Below are 18497 nucleotides of genomic sequence, written 5' to 3' on the forward strand. Positions count from 1 at the left end.
CTCTCTCTCTCTCTCTCTCTTTCTTTCTTGTTTTTTCTTCCGGCGGGTAGGGGGTGGTGGGGGTGGTCTGGGATTCCAGCTCATGGGCTCGTACTGCCTGCACTCATAGTACATCTTCCCTCCTCAGGTAAACCGGAAACACCCTCACAGACGTGCAGAGAAGTTTGTCTCCTAAGTGATTCCAAATCCATTCAAGCTGATGTGCTTTACTCACCTCAATATGCAAATACATGTACCATCAAGACCTTGAGCATCTGAGTATGTGGAATGCATGGGGACCGCTGTCCCCACGGATACCAGGGCATGGCTGAACCTGCCTTAGAAAGCAAAGAGGAGTCACACAAATCGAAACGAATCAAGAGTTAAAAAAAAAAAGCAGCAAAGAGAAGGGAATTTCAGAGCAGTTATTTTAAAAAGTACAATAGACTTAAACCAAGCGGTGGAAGTATGTAGGATTTTGAATGAGAAAACACAGAAGGCATTAAAATAAGCTATGAGAATCCACACAACTGTATGATAGCAAAATGGCTTAAGAGAACTAAATAATGTTTTTAAAAAAATGTTGCCAAAGCTGACCTAAGAAGAGGAAAATCTGAAATACCCCAATTGGCAGACAGTGCGACAGTGATTAAAGGAACTAATGCAAAATGCACACGCTCATCTAACTGTCAAAAAGCAGAACAGGAAACCCTACTGTAATTTAAGTAAGACAAACCAGAAGAATGTGGACAGCTCTCTGATCCATTTAAGGCAACCAAAGATATTTCTTACTTTATAGATACAAAGACTCAAAATAGCAGCAAAAGAAGCAAGACATATCGCAAGACTAACAAGTTAACACATACTGTAGAAATGAGAGTCATTCCAGGGATTAAGGGTGGGCTATGTCAGGAAATCTACTCACATAATATATAAGTTTTAGAAAATGAAAGGTGAGTTGGCAAAATGGCTCAGCAGATAAAGGCACTTGCAGCCAAGCCTGATGGCCTGAGTTCAATCCCCAGTACTCACATGTCTGTTGGTCTGTCTGTCTGTCTCTCTCTCTCACACACACAAACACAAAATAAATACATGTAATTCAAATGTTAAATAAAAAAATTAAAGGAATAAAACCAGTATGTCCATAAAAATGATACTGAAAGTATTTGCTATACTTCAACAGCCACTGTTCCTAATGATAAACCACAATATTGACAAACTGACTCTCCTATAGGGTGAAGTCACATTTTTCTGTATCTCTATCACCTCCTGTCCTGTCATAATCAGCTCATGTCCCTAGAACACAGTGGTCAAATGCCCACCCATCTTCTCTCACATATGACCACCCTTAACTTACCCTATGGTTTTTTTCCCCTTGCTATGTTGCTGGCCTAGAAATGCCTGGGCTCTAGGGACCCTCAGAACCCAGTGTGGGTAGCTGAGAATATATAGGTGAGTCCCTGCCCCTAGCCACCTTTCCTGCTTGAGGTACCAGGTATTAGCTACCTTCTACCATGGCCAAATACTCTAGAGGTGAGTATGTGGTATCTCTGGTTTCACTCCATTTACCCTTGAACCTTTTCCCTCTCACCAAGCTTTCAGCCCCAACCCCCACCACGACTGCTCCACTGCTTCTGATTCTGAAGTGTGAATGTGGTCCTCCTGGTTTCTTAGATGCATTTGCTAGTATAACTCTGAAACCTACACGGATCCACACCCTCATGGATCACTTGTCTCTAAATGGGCCTGCTCTGCCTCCTTTCCATTTGTCTGAACACTGAGTGATGACCTCTACCCTGCCAGCTCAGCCCAACAGCCCTGGGGTGGTGGTAGTGAACAGCATCTAGCACACAGACACTGGAGGGCAAAGCCTCTTCCGTCTGCTCATTCCAGGTATGTCCGGTCTCCAGTGGTGACTGCCACTTGGCAGCCCCTGACTGCCAAGGCTGTACTATGTTTGATGTCTTGTCACTGGTGAGGATTCTAGAGCTCTGGCAACACAGACGGGGAAGAAGGGGAGGAGAGGAGAAAGAGGAGGAGGAGGAGCAGGAAGAGCAGGAGGAAGAAAGCAAACGTGTGGGAAATCAACAAGGTATTTTATTTTATAGAACGTGCTAACTCTGGGGTATGGAGTTTGCACAGTCTGTGTATACATAGTGAAGAACTGGATATTTTATTTTCCGTTCACTGAGAAGCTATGATGCTTTTTATATCTTTTATTTTTTTGAGGCACAAATGACACTTGAAGACAAAGTGGCCCTGGATCCTTTAGAACACTGAGTTGGGATGAGTGCCCCACCGAACAGTTGGGGGCTGACACAGAGGCTGCCTCTACTTCTCCTCCATGTGTGTCTGGAACAGGTTGCTCTCCTTCTGGTTTTCCAATGTGATCTAAGAACCAGAGTGGCTTCAAATGTCTCTCCAGCCAGCTTCCCTTCGTCTGCTAACTTCTTCCAGAAGAGCTGTATTTGAGGCAGTATGAAATTGTCCCAGCAGAGTCTCTGACACATGGTGAATACCAACTTAAGAGGAAACAGGAGCAGTGGCAAGGCCTGTTTCTTCTGGATCGTTGGGCTTTGTCCTGGCAAGCCAGGAAGCAATGGTGAAGGCATCTGGAGTATTTCCCAGGCCTGGCATGAGGGCTTTTTGGCTGGGATAACTGAGAACTCAAAGTTGATCTCCCTTCACCCCGCAGTCTTACCCCATCTGGTCTCCAAAACCCATTTTAATACCTGCTCCTTCTAAGGCTAAATATCATAGGAAGGGGCTGTGTCATCGCAGAAGATGGACAGTTATTTAAAGAGCTGATTAAATTAGAAAGGAGCTGGGGGGAGGGTGTCTGATTCTCCCTGGGTCCTCCTGAAGCACCAGCTGCAGACTGAGAAACCCAGTTTAAGGGGCCCAAGGCAGCATAGACTTCCCTTAGCAACACTAGTTCCTTCTAATGGTTAGGGACTGTCCCAGCACGTGGCAGGGGACACACATAAGCCATGCTTCTGAAGCCTGCTCTATGAGAGACCAACATCTCAGGTAGTGGGTTACTGAAAGTAAGGCCAGAGGTCAGACCTGGGTGGGTATGGGGGCCCAGGTTGTTGAGGAAGACCATGAGGAACTAAGTCCTCCCCCTCAGCTGTGAGTCTCCAACAAGGGCACTGACAACATCATGCCCTCCTTAGGGAGCAACAAATCCCCAACCAAAGACCCAACCCACAAAAAGTGCAGTCCAGTCTACTCAGTCTACTCAGTCTACTCAGGAAAGAAGGCAAACTAGGAGGTCAAGAAGAAAACATTTATGTAGCTAAAGTGCTTCTTTAAGATTGCCCTTGCCTATCAGTGCTTATGTGCCTTGGTGCATACACAAACTCAGAGAGAGACACACACAAACACATACATAAACACACACACACACACATGGATTGGGGGTGGGCCTTGGAGAACAGATCCCCTATGTTTGTGTCTTGGAAGGATTAGAATTATAAATACCAAAACACACCCATTGGGTCACCCTGGATCTCAGCTACGTGTATGACACAATTGTGGAAATTGGCTAGACTTGTTTAAAAACAATACAAAACAAACAAACAAACAAAACACCCCAAATTACAAGGTTTGATTATAGTATAAGGTGAGGCCCACCCTCCACCTCCAATTTGCTTACTCCTTCTAGAAAAGGGAAACACCAAAGTGGAACCCAGGAAGCCCCTGGCTCCCATGCACACCCTTCTCTATAACTTTCTCCCTTTCATCCGTTTCTCAGGGGGCTACAATGCTGTGACATGGTTTTACTAAACAGAACACAGTGGGAAATGGGACTTTTTTTCCATTTATGTCAAGAGAACCCACCAATGCTTCACACTTCTTAATCACAAGCAGCATGAAGAAAACCTGGATAGCCTTGGTGTGTGAGCACACACTTAGCAACTAACGTTTGACCTTCCAGTTGGGTGGAGTGGTTGAAGAAAGCCAAATGGGAACAAAGGTGGGCACCATGCTGGCCTCCAGTCCTGCTTTCCATAGTGGCTCTACTTCTGCTTGCCTCTAGGTGACTAAAGACTCACGCTTGAACACTGACTGCAGCTGCAACTCTTCTATGCACCCTTCTACTTCCCAAGAACGTTTTCTCACAGGGAATTCCTGCAGGAGGTGTGCAGAAGTAGTGTGGCAGAAGGGCCAGTCCAACTTTACATTACTGTACAGGTAACAAACCTTCACAACAGCACAGCCCTGCTCAGAAGCTTCTATGTATTTACAAACACACAGTTGTACATATATACATGTTAACAAAATACAGGGCATTCTAAAAATTAGATCCATCTTAATACATTTTAAAACGTTATTCCATCAATACTTTTAAAAATTATTTCCCCATAATCTAAAGAAACTCCCTGCCCCACAAACTAATATGGTTTCTGTTTACATTTTTCCCTGTGAGAATTTCTTTCCCCTTGTTCCTTGATATTTTCCCCCCAAAACCTCTTCTGGCTTCCCTTCTAACAGGAGCCGAGTCTGGGCTTCAGCCCTCTGGGTTGGGCTTCTGCCTGGAGCATCTCTCTCCAGCAGCCGGGTGTCCTCAGGAGTCCAGCTCCAACTGCTCTTGATTCTCACTGAGTCTTAACATAAGTTGCTGTTCATAGTAGAGGCTCTTTGCATAGTTTATTTCTTGTGATAACTTGACAGCAAGGACCTCAGATTTCACATGCACCTAGGGAGGAGACAAGAATGAACACATTGCCCTGAGGTTAGGCAGCCAAGAACAACCACAGGGCATGGTCAGAGTACAGCCACCCCAAAGCAGTTCCCATCTAACAGGCAAGGTAAAGAGATTCTCAGGGACCTGTGACTGGTTCACTCTGATCCAAGCTTTTAGTTTATGTCTCAGGTTACTGCAGGCAGCCTTTCACTGCCTGTAACTGATGAGCTTCCATTCAGGGGTAAGGCAGGACAATCGACTAAACCCCTTATTCAAGTTCAATGCTTGGTGGTGGCTGAGCACATGAAGAATCAGCAAGTATGTGCCTAAAGGCTTTCTTACCCAGAGTGCTTCACTGCTAGCCTGCCTTGAAAGGGGAGACAGAGTAGGTAGGCACAGCTGGTGGAAAATGCACACTTTGGGTTATTAACTTGCAGCCACCCAACTCTCTGACTTAAGTCACTGACCCCAGGAGGGGCTGACAAGCTCAATCCAGTTCATCCCTGAGAGACTGGAGAAGGTGGAAGTGCTCCTGGGGAGAAATCCAGGCAAGATGGCTCTTTTCTGGTCTATAGGAAGAGCCAAGATGAACACAGTCACTCAAAAGGACAAAGCTTTGGGGATGCAGCAGCAGCAGGACCAATGCCTGCAGCTGTGACTAGAGATGGAGCTGCTTCCTCACAATTGCTCTGCTGTGGGCTCACTTGCCCAGCTTAGCAGAGCAAGTTCTTTGGATTAGACACAAGTGATGGGGTCAGATGGGTCAATGAGGTGTGAGCCCTAGCTTGTGCCACAGTCTGAGCCCAAGCTATGTGGCCTGAAGGAATCACTTGCCCTGGCCCCTCTGTCTCTAACAGCACTGTTCAGGAAGTACATGCTGGAAACTTTTGGGTGCATCTCCACCCAAAAGTTCTGACACAATACCTCCTACCCTACGGAGATGAATACCATTCTTATTTACAAATATCTATTGAATGTACTTCATACTACGTCTCTTCATAGATCAAAAGATTGTGGTTTTCTGATACCAGGAAAACAGTGCAGCATGTGCCCTGTGCTGGACTCAGGGTGCCAGCACGTAGTACCATGTTTCAGGGACACACGAAAACTCTGTGAATCATGTCACTGCATTGTGTTGATAGGTAATCAAGACACAAATGTAAGAGAACACACCCAGGGTTTCCGGCAGAGCGGGAGCAGGACAGTCAGTGCAGTTCAAACCTCCCATTGGAGTCCTCAGAGGAAAGCAGGGGTAGGGCAGGGTTTGTCCACATGAGTGGCAAGAAGCTGCTATACTTACCATTGGCTTCTGGTGGGATGGGCCTGGGATGGACACGCCACTGCTAGAATTTGCAGCTTTCTTAGTTACTTGCACATACACCTTCCCATGGTCTTTGGAGACAAGACAGTGGTAGAGGTCATCATATTTGACCTCGAGGAAAATGGCCTCTCGGTCTACGTAGTCACCACTCTTCAGAAAGTACACAGCTTTAGAGGAGATGAGCACGCAGTAGCTATCAATGTTCTCCACGGCTATGAAGCTGCATGGGAGAGAGAATTTGGGATGCTGAGCTGCTCCATGTCAGGGCCAGGCCGTCCCTCGATACTCTAAGGGCAGAGGCCTGCTCAGGTCTAGGGTCTGAGGCCTAGGTTTCCACAGGCTTCCCAATTACCACCCCTTACTGTGCATGTGCATGGTTTTATTCCTCTGGGACTCAGGTTCCTCATCTGTAAGTCCGTATGGCCTTAGGAGCTGCTGTTCATAGCTCATAGCTCTCTGCTGTTGGGTGCTCATGAACACTAACAAGTAATATTTGCTATGAGTTTCAAACAGAAAAAAAAAAATCCTGTTTTGATATGGGCTTTGTGGGGTGCTCTGTGAACTTTTGGATAGTTTATGAGTTAGAGAAAATGGAAACAATGCTTTGCTGACAGGACATATGACAGACCATGATAGATCATGAGGAGAGACAGTAGGGGCTAGAAGATAGTGAGGGGACAGGTCTGCCAGACCGAAAACAATAGCATTTGCTTCTTTGCTCTGACTACCCTGATGAGAGGTCACCTGACCCCTGTTCAGTATGGCCAGCGTCATGGGGCTTGTGATACCACTGAACTCTCAGAACTATAGTCATCACTTCTAAATCTTACAGGCCACTCAGAAACAGCTTAGATTTGAAAAACAGAGAGAAGCCTGAGTCCTGGAGTACTTGCAACAGAGCTCACAGACTGGTGTGGAAATTCATGCAGGACTACTCTCTGCTCAGCTGCTGAACCAGGAGTAGTCACCTTGAAAGCCAGTGGCCACCTTCTCAGCTTGGTGGCCGCCTGTATCTTATGCTGGCTTTTCCCAGTGTGGCTGGCCATCAGGGATAGTAAGGACACACGGAGTGATGGCAAGCATACCAAGAGCTGACTGACAATAGGCTGGCTGTGTACCTTGGGGTTTTAAATTGTGTTTTCACAGAGCCAAGGCTCTATCTGGAACTGCCATGGATCCAGGTCCAGGGTAGTCTTAGTCCAGGGTCACAGAGCACAAAGTCATCAGAAAGGGTAGAGTCATTGAGGGCAGGACAGGGCCAGTTTGCTGGCAGCCAGGGACTTGCCTGTCAGACCCAAGTATGGCTGGCTCTCACTTTCCTCTGCAACTCTCTAGAGCATCCTTCACTCTCCTTCCTACTGCCCCACACTGAGTCACCATCCTTACCCTCAAAGCTTCCCCAAATACCTTGGCTCTTGACTGCTGCTGACCTTTCAACACCTTGGCCCGTCAAAGCACTGTCAGAGGATTCTTTCTGCTTCTTGCTAAGCATCCTGGCTTCAGTGGCACTCTAAGCACCAGTGTGGTCCATTGTACACCCACACGACTTCCTGAGTACCCACCACGGAGTCAGCCACCCATGAGGACTTGCTAAGAACCCACGTTGTTCCAGTCATCATTTTAATTATGGCTCCCATGACAAAAATTGGGGTTTGCTGTTCTCATTTAACTGGTTGGCAATGCTGAGAATGTAGACTTGTAAAGTCTCACTGCCAAAATTAGAAGTGCTCAGCCGTTCTCCATGATCAGCAGGCTTAGCACAGCCTTCTTATGCCCCACACTCAGAGTCACGGGCAGCATTACTGTATGAGGAGAAGGGAGGAGGAAAGGACATGGAGAGACAGAAGGAAAGACAGAAAGAATAAAGAGCATCTCAGGGCCAGCTGGAACTAGATGGAAAATGAGCTGAACACACAAAAACAGCTTTGCTCTAGAGCACAGGTGGGCCAGGCGATCAGCCATGAAGGCTGTCTGGAAATCTCTAAGGAGACTCAAAAAGAGGCCAGGAGGCAGGGTGAGAGCAGACACACGGATTACACCACCCAGGAGAGACTGGATCTCTAGCCTCTCATTAGTGCTCCATCCTCCTCTGAGGAGCCTTGGTGCCACCCAGGAAGATGCCTTTATACCAAAGGGCACAGGGACTGGTCCTGAGCATACATCCCAACCCCCTTCTAGGAGGCTGCAAATGGCTCAAGTCCTCTCAAAGACCAGGAAATAAGGAGGAATTGTGGCTCTGAGCCAGGGGTGCTTCTATAAGGCAGGTAGCATGGTAAAGGAAATCTTGGCTAGGCTAGAAAGGAGAGTCCACAAGTTTGAGACTCTGGTCAGGTGGTTTGCAGTTTGGTGACTCAGTTCCTTCATCTCTGAGGGAGATGGTGCTGCCTACCAACTCCTTCAGTTAAGGTTAACGGAGAAGATCCATGTTGGGATAGAACAAGCGCAATACAGTAGCCCTCACTACCTGTATCTTCACTCTGGGCCTAGGACCCCTGCTCATGCCCTGGGGTTGCTGCTGTTCACAGCATTCACTGTCCCAAATCCTTCAAACCAAAAGCAGATCAGAACCAAGGCCAACGTTGGGAGAAGAGAGAAAACTGGGCAATGATAGCCAATGGCTGTCTCCCCACTTTCCCTGAGGCTTCCTCTGCAACCCATTACCCAAGGTTTTGGGTCCCATCACCACCACTGCTGTCAGTCTGCTTGACACCCTCCCACACACCCCAAATCTGGAAACCACATCAAACTCACTCAAACAGCTTGGGGCAGACCCTTCATCTCCTGATCCCGATCCCGAACTTGTCACTCACTGTGAGGAATTAGCGTGGGGCAAAGCAGAGCTCTCTTGGTTCTATATTCTTCTGACATTTTCCTCCAGCTCCCCTTTTCTCTGTAGCTGCCCACCTACAGGCCAGCTCTCTACAGGCTCTGCACCCCACCCCCAGCCAACAGAACAGCCAAGACATGGCTGACACATGGACTTTGGCTTTCCAGAGTCTACCTATAGCCACTTTTCACTGCTGCTGGCCCACAGGTGGGCTGATGGAAAGCCTCTCAGGTGACAGAGGAGGGACACTCCATCTGTCTTGTGAGGGCAGAGGGCAGAGGGAAGATGACAAACACACACAAGCACCAGGGTAAGTTCTGGCCTTCCAGAAGAGGACAGAGAGGCCCTCTCTTCCAAACTAACCACCAGAGGCCCATGGCAGGTGGCTCAGACTTCTGTTAGGACAGTAACTGTCTATGTTACAGGCAGTGGGCAACAAGGGAAATAACAGTGAACATCTTCCAGCTTATCTCCTATGTTATCTCCCTCCCCTCCCAAACAAGTCTCTTTGACTTGCTAGACTATGGACTTGCTGAGGAACACCACAAAGTTGTAAAGTTGTACTTGACCTGGCAGACAGTGAAACAATGTATTGGCCAAGGATTCAGAAGACGATAGAGAAGGGATGCTAGGAGGAACCCCACTGCACATAGGTACAACATGGGGTGTGGGATACCAGGGGCTGTGCTGCCCTCAGAACTTCAAGCAAGCCATTGACTTCTATCTGCGCAGCTGAGTAAGCTGCTGGATACAAGTCTGCAGGTGTCAAATGTTTCTGACAGGTTAGCTCCTGGCTTAGAGACAGTGTAAGCTGGAGCTAGGCTGTGGCTGAGAGAAACAGTGACCATCTAGTCATGTAAGGCACTGGGGTCCATTTCCAGCAAAGGAAGGAAGGACAGAGGGACAAAGGGGATTTCACTATTACTCATTTCCTGAATTCTTTTTGATTTTGCTAACCATGTAAATGAGTTGGTTTCATTAGAAGAGAAAGGTGACATTTTTAGCATGCTACTTTAGTCTGGATCCTCTTCTTCAAAATTCCCTCCTCCCCTGCCTCTAGGAGACAAGCACCTAAGGAAAAAAACCTGAAGTTTACAAGGCTGCCTTTGCTTGCTCTTTATATTTTCTGTATTAAAAATATACACATACACTCACAAACCACACACACCACACTCACACACACACACACAATACACACAATACACACAACACACACAACACACACACACAATACACACAATACACACAACACACACACACACATACAATACACACAATACACACAACACACACACACAATACACACAACACACACACACACCACACTCACACAATATACACACACACACACAACACACACACACAATACACACACACACACACACACACACACACACACACACACACCCCTCCTAGATATTCCTTTCTGTCTAAATAATGAAAGAACCCAAGGATCTGGTCTTGTGATCGCCTTTGTGCCTGCAATCTGAATGGGCCAACTTGATAAAATACTCGAAACGAGTAGATACTTCATAAAAGACAAACAAACAACTAAAGGGTGACTCCTAGCCACAAACTAGGCATTGTTCAGAAAAGTTAACCATACAGGATCCTGGGTTAAGACTGAGGAGAATGGGAAGTAACAGAGGTGCACAGAACTGATGAGCCTGCTATGAAGCCTTAGCAGACCTTAAATTGGATGTCAGTGACAATCTGTTTAATACTGTTTAATTAAATGGAAAAAAACCCCACAAAACTAAATGCAACTTGATGTGGGAGATCAAAGTTGACGCTGCTGTGGCACTGGGGACTTTGTGGGGTTTTCACTCCATCAGGAAGTAATTACACAATATTTTCCAGAAGTGAAACAGTGAGTCTAAGTGGAAAAAAATGTGGAAACATTTAGTTAGAACAGTAGAGCAAGGTATTAAAGACTCCTTTAACGGGTTAACTCTGAGGGGAATATGCAAATAATTAGGTCCTTAAACATGTTTTTAATTACAAATCTAGGATAAAAGTCAGAGGTAGAAGTCGGCACAGGAGTTTTTCCTGAGTACGCCCTTCCTGCAGAGGGATGACTAGACCACTCACATGACCCTGAGTACAGGCTGATAACAGAGGACACTCCAAGCCACGTCTGCCAGGGCCCCTTGTGACCTCTCCTATATGCCCAGGAAGACTGGGATCACATGCCTCCCTCACCACCCACTGGCTAGGCTCCACCTTTAGTGTGGGTGGAGATACAAGGTCCTCATCTTCAAAGTTAAAATTCAGGCAGTAACTGTGCCCAGATCACATGAAACTTCAAGTGTTTTGTGAAACTCATTTTGCTGATTTCTTCCTGGCTGCAGATTTTAGCTCACTGGCCTGTTTCCAGGGTGTGTACCATGTGGGCAGCAACTCTATGATGTCTGGACTATACAATTTGTCCATAGTGTTTTCTGTTCTTCTGACATTCTATTACAAATGAATCTTGTTTCAAAGAACCAGAGATGGTTTGGATCAAATAGAGGTGGGTTAACAAAGAATTTAAGATTTAACACCCAATGATCTGTAATTTTACTTAGCCCACCCTCCTTTTTGAGACAGGGATGCCAGGCTGACTATGGAAGGTAGCTGAGGCTGACTTTGAACTTGTGGTCCTCCTGCCTCCATCTCCTGAGTGCAAATGCTACTACTCTTGGTTTATGCAGTGCTAGACATGGAACCTGGGGCTCTGTGCATGCTAAGCAAGCATCCTACCAGCTTAGCTACATCTCTCACCCCTTACTTACCCTTTGATAGTACCCCTAAGTCCTCATGGGAAATGGAAAGTAGGACATGTGTTAACACAAATGTTGACCTGCAGCTCTCCAGCTGAGTTTATTGAGTGATTTAAATCCCAGGCACTTCTAGGTTCAGAGGGTTCTCCAGTGAGTGGGACACCCTAGCCATCACTGGCTGACACTCCAGTAGAGTCTATATCATGTTCTGTTTGGCTGAGAAATGACTCTCTAGGTGTGAGTCTGAGGCTCAAAATCCCATCAATAGTGCAGTTTATAGGATGGTCTCAGCCCTCGCAGCCTTCAGAAATGAAGATCGAAGTTTCTGTTGTTGAAGCCACTCAGTCCACAGCATGTGTCGGTAGCAGAATAGGCTCAAGGGAAGAAGTGCACAGCATTATTTAGAGATACTCCAGTGATACCATGGCAGGATACACATAAGAAGATGCCATATCCTATCTCCTAAATTCTAGACTTCATTTTCTATGTTCTCATTCAAACAAGATATGAAATGGGAATTGAGGCCTCTGGTATGGTCTCAACCAATGACACTGAAGGCCAGGAGCTAATCTTCCCCTGAACTCTTCCACTAGTCAGCAACACCCACAGTGCCAGAATCTTCCCTAGTTTGCTTCACCTGAGAGGATACAAGTTACACTAGGACATTTCTATGCCCCAAATTCAGTCATCTCACACTTGGTCAAGAAAGCACAGGTCACAGAGCACCTTACATTCTGAGAATTTCCACAAAATAGTACCAGAGACTACCATGGTTACCATGTCAGCTAAGAATAATCTTACTAGCTGAAAATGTGTAAGAGCGACAAAATAATTAAGAAAGCTGCATTTCCAGGATATTAGATGGGTAATAATTTGCTTCTTGGTTTCAGTTTGCTAGCATTCTCTAGCAAACAGTAAAGTTAAAAAAAATATATATATATATAGGGCATGGTGGCGCACACCTTTAATCCCAGCACTCGGGAGGCAGAGGCAGGCCGATTTCTGAGTTTGAGGCCAGCCTGGTCTACAAAGTGAGTTCCAGGACAGCCAGAGCTATACAGAGAAACCCTGTCTTGAAGACCATATATATATGACTAAAGTTCCTTAAGACTGAGACTATCTCATGCCCTGGCCTCTCTGAACTGACTACAGAGAGACTGATACCGCAGAGACAACACAGGGAGGTCTGCTTTGGAGCAGGCTGAGAGCCACTCCCTCTGGTACTGGTCATTTACAATCTGACATTTAGGACAAGTAATTCTTTAGTCTCTTCCAAGGGCTGTATCCGCATGAAGCTCCTGGGTCATAGAGAAATTTCTCAAAGACAGACAAGGCAATACAGTAGACCAATGGGCTGTTTCTTACAGTCCCCCACTTACAACTCGTCCTGGATGTTGTCCGTTAGCTTGAAGAGCTGTTCCTGTCCTTCTGCTTGGCTCTCAGAATATCGAGGAAGCAGCCCCTGGGGACCAGTGCAGCAACGTGGTTTCCGAACCCTCTGGGCTTGGGTCCTAGAAGGGCAAATGGACAAGAAGAGGTTAAAGTGTCATGGTTAAAAGGATTTTCCTTCCTTGTTTGAAAAGGCATTGCTTAATAGACAGGATCCAGCTGCTGCAGGACTGTGTGTATATGACATGCCCACTGTGGATTCAGACTGGACTTTACAATCTTTTGGCTATAAGATTATTATGATGCTCAATGTGCTAATTTCCTTAGCTCCCCATTTCACTTTTGGTATAATAGGATGACATAACCTGTTGGCTGGAAAACCAAGAAAAATGCCTATTGGGCTTCTGCTGGAGAGCATAGATTACCTATCACCGTGGCTCTTTAGGATGATTATCACAAGCTTCCCTGTGGACCACACCATTTGGCTAAGGGTCTCTTTGGGTCAGCCCTCTGGGGACATGCTGTGGGTTCAGGAAGAACACAGCAGGGGCCTAGGCTACAGTGAGAACCTGCCATGTTACCAGGTTCCTATGGAGTGAACTCAGTCTCCCTGGTAAAGAGTAAGGAATGCAGCAGCCACGTGAAGGAGCTAGTCCCAGGCCACAGCAGCAGCCCTAACTCATGCCCTTGGCTGTTGGTTGCCTAAAGGAATCTGCTTTGCTATGGCTTTCAGGGTCGGCTGCTGTTGTCTTTTTCCACAAACCATAGACAGGATAATTGATAAATACTTTTTGGTGTTTTCCTAGAAACAGGAGTCCATATTTGTCTTGGAAAGACAGCACATACTTCAGATGACTGATAAGCCTGTACCGGGTCTGTCCTTAGCTGTGCACTTGCTGTACTTTTTATTATTTGTTCCTGGAACCCACTGAAGCAAAACATCCCTCTCTAGACATACCTCAACGAGGGGAGCAGGCAGCCGTACTGAATCAGCACTTTAGAACTGGTGCTAGTGGAGACAGACCGACCGGGAAGAGGTACTCTAGGGCAAGTCTGGGTAAGATCCTGGAAGCAGAAGCCTGGAACTTGCCACAGGCTATCTGCAGAGCTAAGATCATTGCAAGTGTTTCTGGACACAGGTCAGGCTGAGTTTGCCAGGCTGTGGGTCCAGAAGGTGCCATGGGGGGCGGTGTATACATGTGAAAGTTCTTAGGAAGCCAGAGAGGGAGTCTCCTACTCCCAGACAATTTTCAAATATTTAGGTATGAGGGTGCTTAAGTCTTGGTTGTGTTTCTAGGAGTTATATAAAGACACAGTGACTTGCATGAGGGACTGGGTTGGCTTCATTTACAGCACATATTTACATATTCCACTATGCTTAGGCTCAATTCCTCCTTCAAGGTTAGGCTTACTAATGTGCTGACCCCTGAGTTCTCCCTGAAAGCAGGGATGGTGGTGTTGGCAGACACTGTGGGTCCACTGTAGTGGAACTTTGTAACTGCTCAGCTTTGGATGCTAGCAGGTCACCATATACAAGGTGTCCGCAGGAAGATGCTGGGTGCACTTTTCCAGATAGCGTGTTTTAGTTTCCTGGCCTGGTGAAACAATTGCTGTCATTTCACTGTCTAGACAGATCAATGGCATGTCTTCCCCAAGCATTCCCATAGTTCTTTTGCCTAAGAGACTCTGGAAGTGCCACTGGATAGCAAGTAGAAGAACAAACATCCCTTCTAAAGGGAGATGGTGAGGTCACTTTCTTACCTCCTTTCAATATAAGGTTTGATTATCCTTTCACCCCACTTCCCAACTTGCAGAGATATTTGTGGGCTTACTTACCTATAACATATACTTCACACTAACTATAATATCCACCTCTCTACACCTGCTAACAAATGGCCTTTGGGTTTATTTGCTTTGAGTGAGGGTCTTACTATGTTGTAGCTCATGCTGGACCTGAACTTATCATATAGCTCTAGCTGGCCCTGAACTGGCTGGCCTGCCTTAGCCTCCTGCATGCCAATTCCCCCTACATCAGTGAGAATATCACCTCACTCTGACATGTATGTATTTATTGCCTCCACACAAACAGCACACATCATGAGAAAAAAACATTTGGCTTCAGCAGCGCCTGGCTGCCTGCAGAGAAGCAACAGAATGGTGAATGGTTTGCGAGAGGGGAGCAGTGGAGGCCTACGCTGGGCTGCAAAGCAAAGACGAGGTTTTATGATGTTAAAGCTAATGGGCATCATCTCATCTTTCTAGGGTACTTCTGTCTAGTCTACTAGGGAAACAAAGGAAAGATATGAAACTTTAACCGTTGTGGACATGTGTCCTGTTCCTTTAAAGACAGCAGCTTTCCTTAGTGCTTAACAGCGGAGTAAGGGGAACACTGGCTGTGAACACTGCATCTCTCTGAAGGAAATGAAGGAAGTCTGGCAAACCAATGAAAGATGGCAGGCTCCTGCTCCTGAGCTTCTAGAAGTCACACCAACTGTGGGCCAACTTAGAATGGAAGAATTGTACCCTATGTCACCAAAAAGTTTATTCCTTGACAGTAATTCCTTGACTCGGTGGCCTCCTCTAGAGCCTTTTTCAAACTTTATTTCCACTCCCAATTTATTTATTATTTTCTAGCCCTCAATCTATGACCCCACAGATCCATCCAGAATGAGCAGGTAGAGCAGCTCTGTGGTGGGCTCCACATACCCATGTGTTATGCTTATCCTCTCCCTGATTTTCCACAGAGGGCAAACTACTCCCAATTTTTATGGTCCTCTCTTGGTGGTCTACCAAACACCAAGGGATAGGCTGGATTTGGTACCTAGTGCTAGGGCCTACAAGAGCTCACTGTGATGTTCAAAGTTCATGTTCATGTCAATATGATGTAGACAGGAAAACCCCACAGCCTCTAGCTCAAAGAGAGGACAAGCTCTGTAAACGAGGGGTTCCCCACAGATGGGTGATTTGAGTGTATTCTTTAGAAAGGTGAAAGGCAGATTAAAGGTTCTCTTCCTCATTCTTCTCTACAATGTTGAGTCAGTAACTAAAGCTAGTTTTTCTTCTTTAAAACACAACTAAAATTTCAAGTTCTCATGTCCGGATTGGTAGGTCGTGAGCAGAGAGGGCTTGGGGATGGTGTGTAAAGTCACTGTGAGAACAAATCTGAACCCAAGCTTAGTTAACAACAACAACAACAACAACAACAAAAAGCCAAACACAAGCAAATGTTTCCAAACCCAGGAGCTCGCAGAAAGGTTATGAGGTAATCTTCACTGGGGAAAAGGAACTACTGTGTGGTAGAACTGTTCTCATAGTCATCTGTATGACTAGCTGTTAAGTCACTATCTTCAGTCCCAGTGAGCCAGGCATTAGGATGGCTTCCTTTCAGGGCCTGCCACTGTCACTGGCCTCTTTCTTTATTTGAATAAAGAATGCACAGTCCCACTGCTGACCACAGCTTGGGTCTATTGCATCCAGCCTCCCATTCCCTCTCTTCTGGCACAGCCCTGAGTCTGAATCTTATGTCTATTGCCCATGTTCTTTCTTAGGCTGTCTTCCCACACTTCAAAGTATGCTCTGGCATATAGACAGTGTTGTCTATAATTTCTAATCATGTTGGTAATTGCAGATGCCACTGTCTATTGAGAGGATTCAGCCATTCCCTTAGGCAGCTGGAATTCACTTATGTCTGTTTACTAATACCCCATGGTATGAACATCTGAGTACTGGCCCAAGTCTTGGTATTATAAGTGATGTGGCTATAAACATTCTTGTGCATTTGAATAACAAATAATAATAATAATAATATATATTTTGTATTATTGATGACCTTTGGATTTGGATACACACACATACATACATGCACACTTTCCGCCAGATTTCAGTATATTAAAGTTTGCTGAAGAGGAGAGTTTTAGCTACTTTTAAAGAGGTGAAGCCATTTTGTACTTCCCCCATGATGTAGTAGAACGACATAACTATTTACACCCCTTCCAATGCTTGGTACTGTCTATGGCAGCACTGTTTAATATGCTGTCACTGCCACATGGCTACTGAGCATGTGAGATGTGACCAGTGTAACAAAAGAACCAAAACTTTACTTTCACCTGAGAACCCATCTCAAAACAAGCTGACAAAAGAAAGGAAAAGAAAGGAATGCCAGGTATGTGTATGAGTGTGTGTGTGTGTGTGTGGTATACTCCCAACATTCAGGAACCAGAAGTGGTGGCAGGAGGTGGGGGCTAGGGTGTCAGTAACTCAAGGCAAGCCTAAATTAAAACCAAATTAAAGGCTAGTCTGGATTACATAAGATCCTGTCTCAAAAGGTAAAAACAGCCGGGCGTGGTGGCGCACGCCTTTAATCCCAGCACTCGGGAGGCAGAGGCAGGCGGATTTCTGAGTTCGAGGCCAGCCTGGTCTACAAAGTGAGTGCCAGGACAGCCAGGGCTATACAGAGAAACCCTGTCTCGAAAAACCTAAAAAAAAAAAAAAAAAAAAAAAAAAAAAAAAAAAAAAAAAAAAAAAAAAAAAAAAAAAAAGTAAAAACAAAACAAAATTAAATTGATTCATACTTAGTTATATGTTGGAGAACTCTGATCTAGAGTCTATTTGCATTTATTTGTTTGTTTATTTATTTATTGTGGAGAGGTGTGTGCATGCCATAGCATATGTGAAGAGGTCAGAGGACATCTCTTGGGTGTCTCTCACTGTGGGTTCTAGAAATCAAGCTCAGGTCAAGTTCAGGCAGCAAACACTGCAAAGCCATCTCACCAACTGGGGTTAGATTCTTCTGCCTGCTGCTGGAGTGGGTATAAAATGGCCTCAGTGTTTTTGTATTCCATCTCCTTTTGGATGACAGGATAATTGTGTTCTGTAATAGCGATTCTCAATTGTAGCCTAGACTACATCTGGGAATCAACGGAAACCAAGCTGTTGGACACTCCTGGGCGAAATTTTCTTAACCAGACTATTTGAATAAGGAAGATCGACCCTCATTCTGGACTATACCTCATAGTGGCAGCCCACATAAAGGGCTAAGGATGAAGGAAGCTTTGTGTTTTGCCTGCTTGTCCCACTCTCTCTGGCAAGTTTATCTATCCTACTGAGTCCAATTCTAATGTAGTCAAAAGACAAGCATCTCTCCAGGAATCCTCTAGATTTAGATAGCCGAGCTGTCCAGCATCTTGGATGGAATAACTAACAGATTCTCAGCCTTTGTATTGTGAGACAGCCATTGCTGGACTGCTTGGGTCATAGCCTGGAAGCCAGCCGGCTAGCTCCCCATTATATCTATATATTCATTCTACCATTCATGCTTCTTTAGAGACTCCTGACTAATATGGTATTCATAGGATGGTAGCTGTGGCTCCCGTCATTGGTGCTGGGGCATGAAGGTCAATACTAAAACTGTTTTGCCACCCCACTCCTAATTGTCATGATGGACAGCTACTTGGGCAATGTCTGGTACAACACTAAACAGGAAGTGGGAAAAACCTCCAATCACACTCCTTGGGTAACAGTGCTTCTTGA

At 45.7% G+C, this 18497-nt stretch overlaps 1 protein-coding gene across 4 annotated transcripts in view; it reads right to left on the reverse strand.

Moving 5' to 3' along the window:
• Positions 1 to 2056: 2056 nt before the first annotated feature.
• Positions 2057 to 18497, reverse strand: part of Vps13d (vacuolar protein sorting 13 homolog D) — a 223505-nt gene continuing 207064 nt past the window's right edge. For 2 of the 4 annotated variants that reach the window (XM_029475921.1, XM_029475919.1), the window contains exons 67-69: positions 12959 to 13090; positions 5970 to 6210; positions 2057 to 4681 (exon numbers count right to left, since the gene is read on the reverse strand). In XM_029475921.1, coding sequence (XP_029331781.1) covers positions 4550 to 4681; positions 5970 to 6210; positions 12959 to 13090 — 505 coding nt within the window. In that variant the 3' untranslated portion in view covers positions 2057 to 4549. The remainder of the gene's footprint in view (positions 4682 to 5969; positions 6211 to 12958; positions 13091 to 18497) is intronic. The other 2 variants (XM_029475918.1, XM_029475920.1) reach the window with 1 other exon arrangement.

This window comes from Mus caroli, chromosome 4 (assembly GCF_900094665.2).
Source record: "Mus caroli chromosome 4, CAROLI_EIJ_v1.1, whole genome shotgun sequence".
NCBI classification, from domain to species: Eukaryota; Metazoa; Chordata; class Mammalia; order Rodentia; family Muridae; genus Mus; species Mus caroli.